The sequence below is a fragment of the Lupinus angustifolius genome, chromosome LG12 (genome assembly GCF_001865875.1).
Source record: "Lupinus angustifolius cultivar Tanjil chromosome LG12, LupAngTanjil_v1.0, whole genome shotgun sequence".
NCBI lineage: Eukaryota > Viridiplantae > Streptophyta > Magnoliopsida > Fabales > Fabaceae > Lupinus > Lupinus angustifolius.
Genome location: NC_032020.1, coordinates 6,441,175 through 6,457,624, shown reverse-complemented (window position 1 = coordinate 6,457,624; position 16,450 = coordinate 6,441,175). Strand labels below are relative to the sequence as shown.

At 33.2% G+C, this 16,450-nt stretch overlaps 1 protein-coding gene across 2 annotated transcripts; it reads left to right on the top strand.

Annotated features, from left to right (window-relative positions):
* Positions 5,864–15,933, top strand: LOC109361469 (cell division control protein 2 homolog 2). 2 transcript variants are annotated; one of them, XM_019606931.1, is made up of 9 exons: positions 5,864–6,010; positions 6,106–6,137; positions 6,283–6,467; positions 7,755–7,875; positions 8,762–8,935; positions 10,427–10,590; positions 14,095–14,182; positions 14,273–14,326; positions 15,597–15,933. In XM_019606931.1, the coding sequence occupies exons 2-9, from the start codon at positions 6,129–6,131 to the stop codon at positions 15,684–15,686; spliced, it is 885 nt and encodes a 294-aa protein (XP_019462476.1). In that variant the 5' UTR covers positions 5,864–6,010; positions 6,106–6,128; the 3' UTR covers positions 15,687–15,933. The 2 variants fall into 2 exon arrangements, with proteins under 2 accessions (XP_019462476.1, XP_019462477.1); XM_019606932.1 differs by lacking the exon at positions 6,106–6,137 and having other exon boundaries at positions 5,889–6,010.

Genomic DNA, 16,450 nt, shown 5'->3' with positions numbered 1-16,450 from the left:
ATTCTTTCACAATGAGGGACTGAGGGTAGTGTAAGTGTGTAACTTGCATGCTATTCCAAAGGAAAGGAGATAAAATGATATTCAAAGCTAATTGAAATGTTAATTTTTTTATGTTAATTAAAAAAATGAATAGTAGGAAATATAGATAAAATGATATGTTTATTTTTCATTATACGTCAACAATTGTTTGGGTCAAACAGAGTTGATGAGATATTTTTTGCCATTTGATCTCCATTAATTCAAAAGATAGACGTGGGTGCACATGTATCTCTAACTATCAAAACTTCAACAATGGCATTAAATGTAGTTGAAACTTGAATATACATTCTCAGGGAAAAAGAGTGTCTATGTTATTTACATTATGATTGAAAAATATATATTTAAGTTAAAAATTTAACAATTAAATATTTTTCTGACTAATCACAAGTTATGACACATGGAGTAACATATTTTTTAGGACAGAATATATCATCCCAATTGAAACAATCATGCCTGATGAAATTAATGTATCTTATTTTGGTTAAAAACAGATTGATCATCGTGAACCTTTACTTCATTGATTTCAGAATTGTTCTTAATTTTTAACACCCGCACAAACTGGATTATGAATGTCATAAAGCCCAAGCTTGGAAATGTTGCTGTGAAATTTTTCAAGAGACAAAGCCTTTGTAAACACATCTGCAACTTGACAATCAGTGGAGATAGGAAGCAAATGAACAATCTCATCTGTCACCTTTTCTCTGATGTAGAGACAATCCATTTCTATATGTTTTGTCCTCTCATGAAAAACATTGTATCAGGGCATCAATTGATGCTCTGCTGCGCACTATCTCTCATTCTCTTCTTTTAGTTGTGTTTGTTTACTTCCCTACTTCATTTATTTTCTTTCAAAAAAATGGCCAACAACACTATCAACATCTTAAACCCTCTAAATGATCCTTCAAGCTTCTATCATATTCACTCAACTGAAAATCCAGGAAGTGCCTTGGTTTTTAACAAGCTGGTTGGATCAAACTATCAGTCCTGGTCAAGGGCACTAAGATGACCCTAAAAAACAAGAATAAATTGCAGTTCATATATGACAGTTTGGCAAAACCAGGACGTGAGGATCCTCTTTTTGAAGCTTGAGATAGGAATAACACTCTGGTCTTATCTTAGATTAATCATTCCATAAACCAGTCTATTGTTCAAAGTGTTTTTTGGCTTGAACCATAGAGGTTTGGCAAGATCTCAAGGAAAGGTATTACCAAGGAGATGTGTATCGCATATGTGATTTACAAGAAGAATTGTATACTGCCAGACAAGGAAATCAATCCATTAATGCATACTACAACCACTAGAAATGGTTGTGGCAAGAACTGGACAACTTCAGACCCATTCCTTCTTGCAAATGCCTCACACCTTATAGTTGTGATCTTCTTCCAATAGTCAGATCATACAGAGACAGTGACTATGTCATTAAGTTCCTTAAAGGCCTCAATAAGCAGTATTCAGGACATATCTATGTAAATATAACCAATCAAATATTGATAATACATTAAAAATTGAATTATAATTAAAATTTATTGTTAAATGATAACATCAACAAACATAAATATATGTATATTCAAATATGAAGTATTGTTTACATTTGTGTTCAAGTTTCTCTCTTGTGTTTACTTCCTTTTTCTTCTTTCCATACAAGGCAAGAGCCAATAATGTATGAATGTAATATCTATTTGTTATTATTGTAAAGATTTGTACAAAGTCCGTATATTATCATATTTATTGATATTATTGTTGTGAAAAGTTGATGATGATAAAATATAAATGATGAATGATATATAATATTGTATAAAACTCATCCAATATTACTACATACATTTTTTCTCATAATGAATTGGATAAAGGCTGATGATATTTAACTACCCCCGTCTTATTATTTGTGCTTTGGAAGGGAAAATCGCCTCGTTTAGTTTTTGAGGAAATTTTCGTGGTTATTTATTTATCTATCATTTTTAAAGCTAATACATGATTAATTACTTTTTTAGTAATAGGAAAACAAATGGATATTAAGAGAGATAAAAATATCATTTTCATTATTCTCATTATTGTGAAGAAAGAGAAAATAACAGTGGATCAAGTGTGAAAGGAATTGAAAATGATGTAATAGAAACAAAAAATAATTTTGTTAAAAAGAAAAAACACTCAATTATTTTATTGGTTCGTGTAAAACAATTAATATAACTAGATTTTCAATTATGATTATACCACTAATAGCTACTTTGATTTTATTGTAAGGGGTTAACTATATGAATTAGCTAATTTACAAATGGAGTTGTTTTTTGGAATTAGGAACATTAATTTATTCATTTTCAATCAACAAAATAACTTTGAGCTTGAGAACATAGATCGATTTGAATTTTTAAATATCAAGATTGGGACATTAGGCTAGAACTTTTCAAATTATAAAATCAAATGGAATATGATATCTTGTTAAAATAATATTATCAATGAAATTAGATTAATGGCTTATTTTGGTCTTTCAAAAACAAATTCTACATTGATCCCTAAAAATTAAAAAATCCGAAATAGTTTCTAAAAGATTTCAAATATTTATCAAATTAATCCTTATTATAATTTCTATAACTATTTCTTGTGATACTTTAATTTTCATTAAGAATTACTTTGACTTACATTTACAATATTGAATGAGTAATTTGAATTCCTTTTTTAGCGTCAAAATTGATACAAGTGAAAAAAATTTAAAGATCAAAGTGAACTCATATAGAAGTTAAACACAATTAATGGGTAGTTGAAATTCTTTAATAATGGATCAGAAATTTGAAAGAGAAAAAAATTAGTTTTTAGGTGATATTTATAATTTGAAAGAGATTAGATTTTACTATAGAAAGAAATATCCATCAATGTACATCATACCATCTTGAAAGCAGTGTTATAAAACTTGGCTTAGACTGACCAGTTCAATTGTGAACCTGACATCTGATCGGTTTGAACTTCTCATCTATTCAGTTTTACATTAAAGTTGGATTGACTCGGCTTAACTCGATGACATAAGCCTAAAATCAGTGACTCAGATGGTTAGACCAGTTGACTGCCTGAGTCAATCAAAAACTATTTCTAAAAAAAACCAAAACAACTTGTTTTAAGATGAACTTTTTTACCTTATTTATAATCATGTTTGTCATTTGTTAACTTATATTATAGCAAAATTTTCATTGTTTAATTAAATTTTAAACTCATGTGCACTTTTCTTGCAATTAAAACACAATTCATATATTGTTTGACGACGTTTTCAACTTGTTTGTGATATTTTATAGTAGTAAATATTATTTGTTAGTTATTTGATTAGGTATGATAATATTTTTAAATTAAAATATAAAGTTATTAAATAATGTTAGCTAATCTTATGAATTTCTTATTATTTTAGTCTAAATTGAGTAAACCAATTCAACCAATGACTCATTAATTCAATGTCCTAACTGAGTCATTGACCGATCCGAGTTTAATAACACTAAAAAATAATAATATTTAAAAAAGTAACTCTTAGAAATTGTGGGTAGTTTAAAATTAGTGATATGGAATTTAATGATAAAATGAGAAGAAAATAATAATTAGAGTAAATTACACTGACACTCCCTGAGTTTTAGTGAAATTACACAAACTATCCATTACTTTTTTACACCTACACAAACCCCCTAGTTTTTGTACTTTCGTTACACTGACCACCCTGCATGAGAAATAAGTGTAATATTTTAAACAAAAAATATGATAAATACAATTAAGTTAAACAAAATATGATATATTGTTGAAATAAGTCCAAATAATATACAACTTAATGTATCTTCATTATTTTTTTGTTACAAAATGCATCAACGGTTCTAAAGAGACATTGTTTAGATCGCTCTTATATTTTATCGTAACAAACCAAAAATAATAAAGAAGTATTAGTTCATATATTATTTGGACTTGTCTTTATAATATACTATGTTTTTGTTAACTTAATTACATTTATTACATTTTTTGTTCAAAATATTACACTTATTTCTTGTGCATGGATGGTCAGTGTAATAAAAATATAAAAATTAGGGGTTTGTGTAGGTGTAAAAAAGTAAGGATTGACTTGTGAAATTTCGCTAAAACTCAATGAGGGTTAGTGTAATCTAATATAATAATTATGTATTAGAGTCTTGTAAATTTAATGAGTTTTAACTGGTTGGTAGAAAATATGGGTCGAATCATAAAAGCAGAATGATATTGTAATGCAAATATAATTTATAAATTTGTTGTGTCTTAATAGTTAAGGGATCTTTCCAATATTTATTGCAATCATCCAAAGAGGAAATTACTTTAGGTTTTATGGAAATTAAGAAGATGCTAAGCATTTGATTTGAATTTAGAGGAGTTCCACATTTCAGTGATCGTGCAACTTGCAAGCTATTGAAAGGTTAGCGGATGCACAAAGATCTCTAACTATTATAATTTGAAGTATGACACTAAATGCAATTTTTTGTACAAGGAAGGGTATCTTATAAATAAAAAACTAATTTTTTTACAAATACATGTTTAATTATCTCAATAAATATTACTTTAAAAATTTAAAAATTCAAAACTTTAACATTTTAACCTATTTAGAGATACAATAAGGTCTTTACCGTAGTAAATTAATGTTTTGTTGATAAATGTAGTTTAAAAAGTGTGTTGCTATGAAAAAGAGAAAGCAAGAAAGAAAAGAGAAAATGAGATTATGGAATACCTTCACTATTAGAGAGAAGGAGATGAGAAAAAGATTTAGGGATTTTTTGTCTTGCCACATGTCACCATCCTAAAAAGTACCCACCTCTCCATTATCTCTTATATTGCTTTTGTCATACACACATCCTAAGAAGTACCTCCCAAGGTCCTTATCTCTTATTTCTTTAAGTTGCATTCATGTAGAAGATGAGAAACACACATTCGTCAATTGCTTCGAATGCATTTGGGTATGTTTCAACACTTCAATCTCTTCCGAATCTCTCTTTATGATTGATTATTGGTTTATGGGGTTTATTGACTAATTTCCATGAAGATGTCTAAAAAAGATAACTCACTAACAATCACACTTTCATTGGAAATTATGTAAAGACTAAAATTAGTTTTCACATATGAGAAAAAGAAGAGCCAATATATCATTAGAGCAACATCTAGTATCGACCCAACATTACTCTAGATCTGAGATAGACTCTGGATAAAATTATTTTGAAATGATAAAAACATTTATTAAAATTATTTTAATTTGTTTAAAACTTTAGCTTTAAAGTATTTCAAGAATAAAATCATTTATTATATTACAACAACATCCCAACCCTAATCTTACTAGGTATGGCCGACTTCATGGATTGAACATAATGTTCAATCATAAACCATCTTCATCCACAAAACACATTCCTATTTATTAGGTGTTGGTTTAGGAAAATGGTTTAAATCATACTTATCAATGTTAACTTTAAAGCCTTATATTAAATATCATGATTAACTTGTTAAAATGAGGATGACACCATATCTGCGACATGTGTTATAATGGCTCAATCAAAGGGTTACAACTCTACACCCTTACTATAAAAGTATATCCTTAATTTATCCACAATTTATTAGTACAAACCAAAATTACAATCGATCACCTGATAAGTATATGATAATAATATACACTTTGATCTCATCCGAATAGTTTGTCACACTTTCTGAGCTAAAAGTTACTTAATCCATCCATAGTTAAACGGATTCAATCTAACCGATTTCCTCTATATGAAAAACATTTTAGAAGAAAAACATCTAAAAATAATTTTAAACAAAAAGAAGAGACAGAAAAAACATGAAAAGGGCATATGATAGAAGAAGTTGAGCCCATAAGACTAGGAGAGAGAAAAGAGAGACAATAGTTGTCTCTCTTGCCATAGTGGAGGCAGAGACTCAGACAAGAACTTTGACACAGAGTAACCGTCGCGCCAATTTATCACCATTTCTCGCGCCGGTAACTTCCTAGATCTTCTTCATTCATCTTTTATCAACTCAATTTCTCTTCTTATTCTCTTCATTTTCTCATTTTTCTTCTCTTTATGGTTTCAGAACTTCGCTTTCATCCCAGTCACATGGAACAGGTGAGTTAAACGACACTGCGTTTTGAACTTCCACCTTTTTGAGATTTCTCTATATAAATATGCACATTGATCATTTTTATTTATTTGTTTATTTATTCAATTATTTATGTATATTTTGCCGTGTGTTTGTGAACTTAATTTGCAGTATGAGAAGGTGGAGAAGATCGGTGAAGGAACCTATGGTGTGGTTTACAAGGCTCGTGATCGCGTCACCAATGCGACTTTTGCGTTGAAGAAGATTCGGCTGGAGCAAGAAGATGAGGGAGTTCCCAGCACTGCCATTAGAGAGATTTCACTCTTGAAAGAAATGCAGCATAGGAACATTGTTAGGTACTGAGTGTGTTTGAGGAATGTGTTGGTTTGCTTTATAGTGAAATTGATATGCTAAGCAATAATGCTATGATATGAATGTAAAAATATAGATTAGGAACATCCATTCTTTATTTTTTTGGTAAAGTGTTGTTTCTGTAATATGGTATGTATAGTATAATCATCGTTCTGCATAGATAAGCAATGATGACTTTTAAGCACTTGAATTAGAATAAATGAGTGAAGGTGCTTTGATTAGTTTGATACGTTTTCATAGGGATTATGTGATTATTTCTGCATGTTTATGATATAGGGTGACATTCATTGCAATGGTAAGGTTTCTGTCTTGTGACTTGGAGGCCACAAATTCAAATCCTCGAAATAGCCTCTCCATTTGTCGGGGTAAGGCTTTATATGACAACCTTCCCCAAATCCTACCAAGTGGGAACCTTGTACACTGAGTAGCTAAAATTGTCTATGGTGAGGTTGCTGATAGTTTTTAAAGGGTGATCCAATACACGAGGCTCTCATTTAGTGGGGTCTGGAGAGTATATGTGTACGCAGCCTTGCCGATGACCTTCATGTCACAAGACAAACAATCTTACCGTGCTGAGGCTCACTTTCCCACCTGTATTTTTCTGATTAGTCAATCAGAAATCCACCAAAAATACAAATGTAGGTCCAGTATCAGTATTAGATATGGTGCTAAAATGGATAGTTCACCAAATTGAAGTATATGTGCATCATAGCTGCATATAACAATGCTAACAATGATTCAGGTTCTTCACAATGATATCCTCATCCCGTGACACGACTTCTTTTGCTATTTAAATTTCATTCAATTGTTTATCTTTGGTGTTTAGCTCACTGGTAAAGGTGTCTGCAAATATTATTGGACAGATACTACAGCTGTGGATTCTTCATGTAGGTGACATACTGACATCAGGATGCATAAATGATTATGTGAACATTTTTATTTTCAATTTCTTCTGTGGATCTTGCTAAGAGCTCATTTAATTTCCCTATGATTTCCTATGTCCCCACATAATGCCCTTAAGTGACAAAAATTCTATTATGTCTGCTTTAAGAGCTATATTAAAGAGATAGTTGTGGGGTATACTATTATTTATGCTATCAAAATTAGCATCGGATGGCCCAAGAAAACCTATTGACTGAAACTCTCACATTTCAGATCCTTCTACAGTTATGTTGTTCTACATAGTTTCTACTTTGCTGTTCTATACCTTAATGATCTGCATCTTTAGCCCTTCCTTATTGAGTTATACTTGGTGGTTGTGTTGGTGACAGGTTGCAGGACGTAGTGCATAGTGAGAGGCGATTGTATCTGGTTTTTGAGTACCTTGATTTAGATCTAAAGAAGCACATGGATTCATGTCCAGAATTTGGAAAAGATCATCAGCAAGTGAAAGTGAGCAACTTCTCTGTTTAATTTTCATTTTCTTATAGATTTGAGTTTTTTTGTAATTGAATTTATAATTATAAGAATCAGGATGAGCAAGAAATATAACTCAGCCAGCAATTTTATATTTGTATAATTTTCTTACCCTTTGTCTCGCCTTTCCACAAATCAAATGAAGCAAATATGAGAGTGAGTGATGATCAAAGAACCTTTTGGTTATGCATGTCACATAAATTGTGTTGTTACACTGTCACGTGGGGAACAGTTGATTGTTATGAATTTCACAAAACTTGCATATATTGAAGACCATTGATGGGGAATTAAGTTTGACTTATATCATTTTGGTTGGAGCTATTAAGTGTTCACTGAAACTAAAGGTGTTAAAGTGGGATTCTCTATTCTTTAGAAAATATAAAATCAAACTGGTTCAATAAGCTAATTTATTTTCAGAGTCTGGTAGTAAGTTGCTCAAATATTATTTGAAGTAGAAAATTAGAAAAGAGCTTTACTATATTGGGTCAAGTCATTACTACTGGAAATACAGATGCCGTACTGACATGCAGCTTTTTTTTTTATTTCATTTGATTTTGATTCCCCTTCTTATTTCCTGCCTCCTCACTTGTGAGCTGTCTAAGCTTGAGCAGATATGCATTACTTTCCCGTTAGCTTCCATTCCTGTTGTTTGTTGGTTTGATAATGATTAAAAATTTACACCATAACATGCATACATCTACCCTCTCCATGATCTGGGGCGGCCCAATACACGAGGCTTCCACCTAGTGGAGTAAATGTATGCAACCTCATGCTCGCAAAGTGAGGAGGCTGTTCCCAGGTATTTTTGGGAAAGAGGACCAGTTAATTTGAAATCTGAAATGTTTAATAAATCTTTCTGCAGATGTTCCTTTATCAAATTCTCTGTGGCATTGCCTACTGTCATTCACACAGAGTTCTTCATCGAGATTTGAAACCACAGAATTTGTTGATAGATCGCAGCAATAATGCACTAAAGCTTGCAGATTTTGGATTGGCTAGGGCATTTGGAATTCCTGTCAAGACATTTACACATGAGGTTTGTGTGCTACCTTATATTGGCTTCTGATCATCTATGGAGATAATCAAAGTATGAAATTCATGGGCATCTGTACAACAAAAGAAATATGTACTTATGCTCCATACAAAGTTTAATCTCTCAGAATTCTAAACTTAGTCGAAATCCTTAATGTCCGTTAAAACTAAATTATTACAATAGATATTGGACAAAACATTTTATATCTTGTTATTTCTACTCCTGATTTAAAATGTGTTAATATGTCATGGCAGGTGGCCATCCTCTTTTCTCATTTTTCCCACATTGAGGAGAATGTGATAGAAGCTTGCTTGAGGTGGTTTGGTTTGGTTATGTAACCAGTAGAGGCTCTTTTTATCCACTAATTAATGAAAAAAGTGGATCAAAGGGAAGGTAGTCCAATTAAAAGGGGAAGAGAGAGACATAAGAAAGCTTTAGGAGAAACCTGCAATAAAGATCTCTCCCTAAACAGTTTTGCTGAAAATCTGGTTTTTGATAGAACCCAATGGCATGGATTAGTCCATGTTGCCATCCTCACCTGGTGAAATTTGGCTTGTCCTTGGTATTGTAGTTGTATTGTTTGACTATCCTCTAATGGATTGGTAGTTCTAACCATTATTTCTAGAGATAACGGGACTTGAGTTATAAGTGGAGTTTCTTCATGATTTTGCAAATTAACATAGGGAGATACCTCATTGGTCTATCTGTAGGATTATTTCTGGTTTTCATATTATCTGCTAACTTGTATTCAGACCATTGCTTCTTTAATAACAAATTTTAATTTTTAAATACATTAGAGGGTGAGCTTGATGCAAAGGTAAGGTTGTTGCTTAGTGACCATGGGTCACAGGTTCAAATCCTGGAAGCAACCTCTCCGCTTGCAGGGGTATGACCGTGTACATCTATCCTCCCTAGACCCTACTAAGTGGGAGTCTCGTGCACTGGCCATCCTTTTTTTAAATACATTAAACATATAAGTTGGTATAATGTCCACAGGTAAATATGGGAAGCAAGAATGGTGGATCCTTTGTTCATTTTGATATTTGTATGCATCATATAAGATCCATACTGTAGTCTATATTGTTCCACTGAAAACTCTAAGTGTTTAAAGTGATCACATCCTTTGAGTATATGAGCAATGAACCATTTATATGATTTGGGCAACTCTCCCCCTAGTTATTTTAATATGATATGTTAGTCAAAGCCTATTACAATGTTGGACCACACGTGGATCTCCAAACCTGTAAACTTCCCACTCCATTTGTCCATTTTGGGTGTGAGGGGTGTGTTAAGTGTTAAGGTTTAACATCGCTAGCTTTTGGGTTGAATATCCTTAACTTAAATTATTAAAATTTTGTTAAATTGGTAGATCATTAGGCATAGGTTCTTTACAAAAAACATACAAATGTTGTGAAAAGGTATTATGGTAGATGGACTGCAACCACATTACTTATTCTTGTTTCTGTATTTATAGTTGTTGGTGATTCATTGCAGGTGGTAACACTGTGGTACCGAGCTCCAGAAATATTGCTTGGATCTCGTCATTATTCTACCCCAGTCGATGTTTGGTCCGTGGGATGTATATTCGCTGAGATGATAAACCAACGACCCCTTTTCCCTGGGGACTCTGAGATTGATGAATTGTTCAAAATATTCAGGTGAATAGTTTTTTGGACATTTAAGTGTTACTTTCCTTGTAAATTTATACTATATTTTCGGATAAGGACTTGAAAACCTTGCCCCTTGAATTTAGAGACAGTATCCATCCATTAACAGTATCTAGATTTAAAATGGACGTATGACACATATATCTCCAACTGTTCATTGATCTCAATGATTGGGAGATTGCAGAAATGGTTTCAACCTGTCTTTTATCCTTAAAAAATATTGTTTCTTTCAGAGTCCTTGTAACTATCATATAAATATTTTATAGGCATATCTTATCATATCAATATGATTAGAATCTTCTAGTTTTATTTTTGTAATTATTTCATTAAGCATATATAAAGAAGCCTACACTATCTAGTTGAAACACAGTCAATCTTAGTCCGTGTGTACCCCAATGGATACATTGTGCACTAGTGAAATTTTTTCTGACCGACCATGTTTCAACTCCGGATTCTAGCCTTTTTCCTTTCTTTGCCATGTTGTCACTACGGCAGCTCTGTTTGCTGCCATCCGACATCCTTTACAGACCCCGTCGTCTTGTTTGTCTACTGCTAATCTATGAAGCATAACCAGACAAGCATGCACTCCTACATGCTAGCCATCTCCTTTGCTTGTAAATGCATGTGCTCCACTTTCAGTCCCATGTCAAAGCGCAACCCCTTCTCCGGCAGCGGCTTCTTGCACTATACGCGACTGTGCCTTGCCTATTTAGATCTGTCATCACCTCCCTCAAAGCCATGTGTTTGCAACTTTCCTTTATGCCTCACTGTTAAGGTACCCGTGATTTCAGCTTATTTTTAGGTCCTCGGACGCTCCCCAGGACCCTTCCAAGACTAAGCCCCTTGTTTTCACTAGTTATGTTAATGTCCTCTCTTCGTTGACAACTTGGCTGGTATGTTGGCTTCCGGTAATATGCTCTGGCTGAAAAGATAAGAATATGTAACCACTTGACCATGAAAGCAGACACCATGCCCACAAATGAGCATTCCTCTTTGAAAAGATTGATGCCTAGTTGTCTAGCATTGTCAAGTCAACTATTCATTCACCTATGATGCAGATCTTCCGTGCCCACATCACCTGAGTCCATTTGGGAGCAAGCCGATGTTCTTTACACCAACGACAGTCAAGTCTTTATGAAGTTTACTAGAATATCATGAGTGAGTGTCATTGGCTCATTGCACCTTGAAAGTTTGGTGGTCCTATCTCTGCTTATTTAGGGAAGGTGCACGTGCCCCTATATGGCTTTAATTGACTTTTCTCCTCGATTGAGATACTTGTGAAAGAGCATGGGCAGCAGAATATTTTTTAACTTCATTTTGGCCTTGTATGGTTTGCCTCTGGAATACTCAATTAGCCATAGCCAGATTCTGTGGTCGCCTGTTGTTTGTCTCTTTTGAGCTTTGTCAACGTGGTAGACCTTACTCCAGATCCTGGCCAAGCAGCCCTGTAATTCTGCGCGCCTCTCACCATTATTTAGAGCTTGGAGGGAAACTTACACAATGGTGTTTGGCAAAATCGTAAGTGTTACAATTAAGTAGAGGAAAATATGGACTTAACTAGGATAAAAGGGGGTCCCCAAGGGCTATGTTAGAGCCAGATTTTGATGCATTAGACAAGGAGCTAGAGTGACAACAAGATGACTCCATGTGCTCTGATTTATTATTTGGATTACAATCTAAGAGCACTACCTAGGTGTTTCAGAGAAGGGTTATCCTGGCGTAGTTCTGCTTTTGGCCTGGATCAAATGTTCAACGTAGCAACTTTTGACTAGATCCTCTTGAAACTTGCATATTAAGGTAGTATAACCCTTCCTGTTCCTTGGCAATTCCAATCTTTCTCCTCCTGACAAGGTCTTGGAATATATAGTGAGAATGGAATAAAGTTACAGCAAAATTAAGGTCCTTGGTGAGTTTATGGATAGAAAGGTTAATGAAAAGTTTGGGGATATGAAGCATGTTTTGCAAATTTAGGAAAGGACTAAGTTGAATACTACCAAAATTTGCAACTGAGGTATGAGGGCCATCAGCTACAATTTTTTGAGGCTTTACCGAAGGAGAATTTGTATGATGGAAATTGGGAAGAACAAAAGGCCATGTAGTCAATGGCACCAACATCAATAATCCAAGAATCCTTAGGGACGATACCTAAAGCATGTGAGAATAATAAACAGATTCTTACTATTTATAGAGCAAAAGTCAGAAGGCTTTTCGAGGGAATATGTACTGTGAAGTACATGAGCTGTGTTCTCAGTGTCTGACATGGTGACAACCAAAGTAGAGAGTGTTGGTAGTCACTTGAAAAATTGTGCTGCCAAATTTGCCAAATTTCTCCAGGAAATATAACCGGTGGTGGTTGGTTGACGAGTCAAGGACAGAGGCTCTGTTAAAGGTGAGAATGGAAATTTATCTAAAATAAGCAAGAGCTGGGCAGACAGGGGACTCAAGATTTTACTCGGCAATGAAGGCATTGGCAGTGGACAATGGAGACTTGGGTCTTGAGCTGATACCAAATTGTAAAGAAGGAAACAAATATTTTTTAATTGTTTGTGTTAATTCACATACATCAAACTTGAGTTCTTTTATATACACTTAGAACACTAAATACTATTTGTATTTACAAGACAATTAAATTAGAGAGTTATTCCCGAAGTACATGAACATATCAATGCATCATGCATGAACCTAATTATTTTCTATTGCTAATTCCTATACTTTTTTTTACAATTACCAGGAATCATTTTCTTGTGCTTAGACCATTCCTATATAGTTTACTGTAACTTCAATGCTTTTATTGGACCATCTAATTCTTCAGCATTTGGAATGAAGCATAATATGGTAACTTGTAGACCATTATCAGCCATAGCTGTAGAATGTTCATACCATTCGCTGTTTTACTAAAGTTTCTTTTAAGTTCCTTATACATGCATTATTTATAAGAAGTCAAGCTAACCTGGTATCATGGGTTTAAACTCTGGTTCAGAGACTTTTTACATTGTGGTTTTTCAATATGCCTCTCTTTATATATATATATATATATATTTGAATACGTGGACCAAACTCCACCCTGTAAGTTATGGCATAGGGAGAGGGTTGCCTAAATTATTATATATGGTTCTTTACTCATCCATTCAACTGATGTGAGACATTAACACACCCCTTCTCATGCCCAAAACTGGACATCTTTTGCATGTGGTCCAACATGTGGATAGGCTTTGAACCATTTTTAGATAATTAGACTAAACAAAAGCTAGCTCATAAGGGGGAGGGTTGCATCGGCTATAATAATGTATTTGCAAATACATTATATAAAGAACCATTATATTATATTTTAGATAAATGGTTCTCTATTATCCATCCAATCGATGTTAGACTTTAACACTCACTGTTATATATTTGAAAACAATATATTTTTCCTTCCACACAAGCATATAACAATTAATAAACAGTGCTACATAATATATGCTTATATTCTAACACATCCTTCCTTATATGTAGAATCATGGGTACACCAAATGAAGAAACATGGCCAGGAGTGACTTCATTGCCTGATTTTAAATCAGCCTTTCCCAAGTGGTCAGCTAAGGTAATTAAATGGATGTTTGTCTTTAACTTGCATTAACTAATGTTGGATTTTTATTGCTGTAGGAGCTTAACCTTATCTTGTACTGTGCAGGACCTAGCAACTCTGGTTCCAAATCTTGAGCCAGCTGGTCTTGATCTTCTCAAAGTAAGTGTAACATCATATATAATGTTCACTTTATCATTGTGATAAATGTAACCGAAGGCTAGATGTTTCTTTGTTAACAAAGAGAAAGTACTATTTCTGTTCTATTGACATTTGAGAAATAGGGATAATATGATAAATGAATTTTAAAGCAGTAATTGAAAGTATTAGAATTGTGCTCACTAGGCCTAACTCAACCCTAAAAGCTAGCTCATAGGGTTAGGGATGTCTAAGCCCGATAAGTATTGGCTTGATTATATTCTCATATGATGTGGACTATCTTAACGCTCCCTCACGCCCAGGACCAGGCATCTGAAGTATGAAGTTTATAGGACTGGGTATATGTGGGTAGCCCAACAATCGAGAGGCTCGGGCTCTGAACCATATTAGAACCGTGTTGTCTTGGCTTAACTTGACCCCAAAGCTAACTCCCAACATTAGGAGTTCGATCAAGTGGTTAGGAGTCAGATCCTTGCTATCCCCATTCTTCTATATAAATAAAAAGAAGTTAAATTTCAGGACAAGGTATAGTGGGTCTGTGCCTTAGTTCACGCATCAAGCCCAGATGGCTATTGAATGAGGACCACGTCAAATATATAAAATAATTTGTTTGCCTTCACCCAATAGCTTAAGCTTTTAGGAATGTTGGTTCTTAACAGGAAGACATAAATATTAGATGGTGAATGACCACCACCAATAATAATTGGCAAATTAATGACTGACTGTAGCTTAGAAATATTGCATTATTTGGTGGACTTTGGAAAGGTTAACAGTGCAAAATGGTCAGATTAGGTAATCAAATATTCCATGTCATTGCTTTCTAAGGAACTTCATTAGCCAAGATTCTACCAATTAGTAATGTTTAACTTCCACTTAGTCTTGAACTGTGAGAATGGGGTCAGGGAGAGTTATTATCCTTTATATTTCTCATTAATTTGAAAGGGAGACACTAGTGAATGACCCTCAAATTTTTAACTTAAATTTCCAAAAATTAGTTGTTCCCTCTCAATGACAATCATATCTAACAATTTACATATAATCTGTATGGCAGGATTATTTTGTACAAATGCATTCCAGCATTTGATTTATCATATATATAAAAGTTCATTTCACATTGGAATTTACTTCATTCATGTTCATTCAATACTATATCAATCCATATTTTCTGCACAGAGTTCTCCTCCATTGTAGACAGTAACATTCAAGACTTATGTGCTTCCTCGATTATTTTCGTTGCTTCTCTGTTGCTTACTTTAGTTGTATTGTATTCCAGAGTATGCTGTGTTTGGATCCTAGCAAAAGAATCACTGCAAGGAGTGCTCTTGAACATGAGTACTTCAAAGACATTAAAATTTTACCTTGATAAAGTGGTGTTCTTATAGTAACGTAAAATTTATGGATTTTGACTGCGTGAGAAATGTGTGCTACCGTTGTATTTTTTTTCAAGGCTCTGGAACCGAGTTATATTTCATTTATTTGTTTTTACATATATATATATATGTTTGTATGTATAAGACAGCTTTGAGTGTGATCATATTGATTATTACCCTTTTCATGCCTTAGTCTCGATACAATGCACCATGCAAAATTTCAGTTTGCATGATGTGTTACAAGTAGTGCTGAATATTTTTGCTTTTTGAACAAATGGGTACTCCAACTGGTGTGTGACTGTGTTCCATGTACATTTGATTTCATTATTTTGTGTGTTACTTTTCATGCCCTATACAATAGATAAGAGTTTGATACATTGTCATTACATTATCTATTATTCATATTTAATATTATTGATTCTTCAAAAAGTTATACAAATGAATAGTTGATGTTATATTGAATATGTATAAATTCTTACAGGGAAAAAAATTCACACTATTTTCTCATTTCTATATAAAAGAAAAGTGTATTTATTAATATGAGTTTTATACATTGTCATTGTATCATCTATCATTCATATTTAATTATTATTATTTCTTTACAAAAATAGTAAATCAAATGAATCAAATGAATGATAGATGATATTGTAACTGTGTTGATATTGTAACTGTGTATAAATCCTTACACACTGATGGTACATAAATATTACAATTTTATATATAATTAATTTTTTTAAATATTTTCTTCTAATTTACT

Coding starts and splice junctions, on each gene's coding strand:
- LOC109361469 (XM_019606931.1), top strand. Junction 7,876..8,761: donor AAGATCATCAGCAAGTGAAA/GTGAGCAACTTC, acceptor ATCTTTCTGCAG/ATGTTCCTTTATCAAATTCT. Junction 14,327..15,596: donor CTGGTCTTGATCTTCTCAAA/GTAAGTGTAACA, acceptor ATTGTATTCCAG/AGTATGCTGTGTTTGGATCC.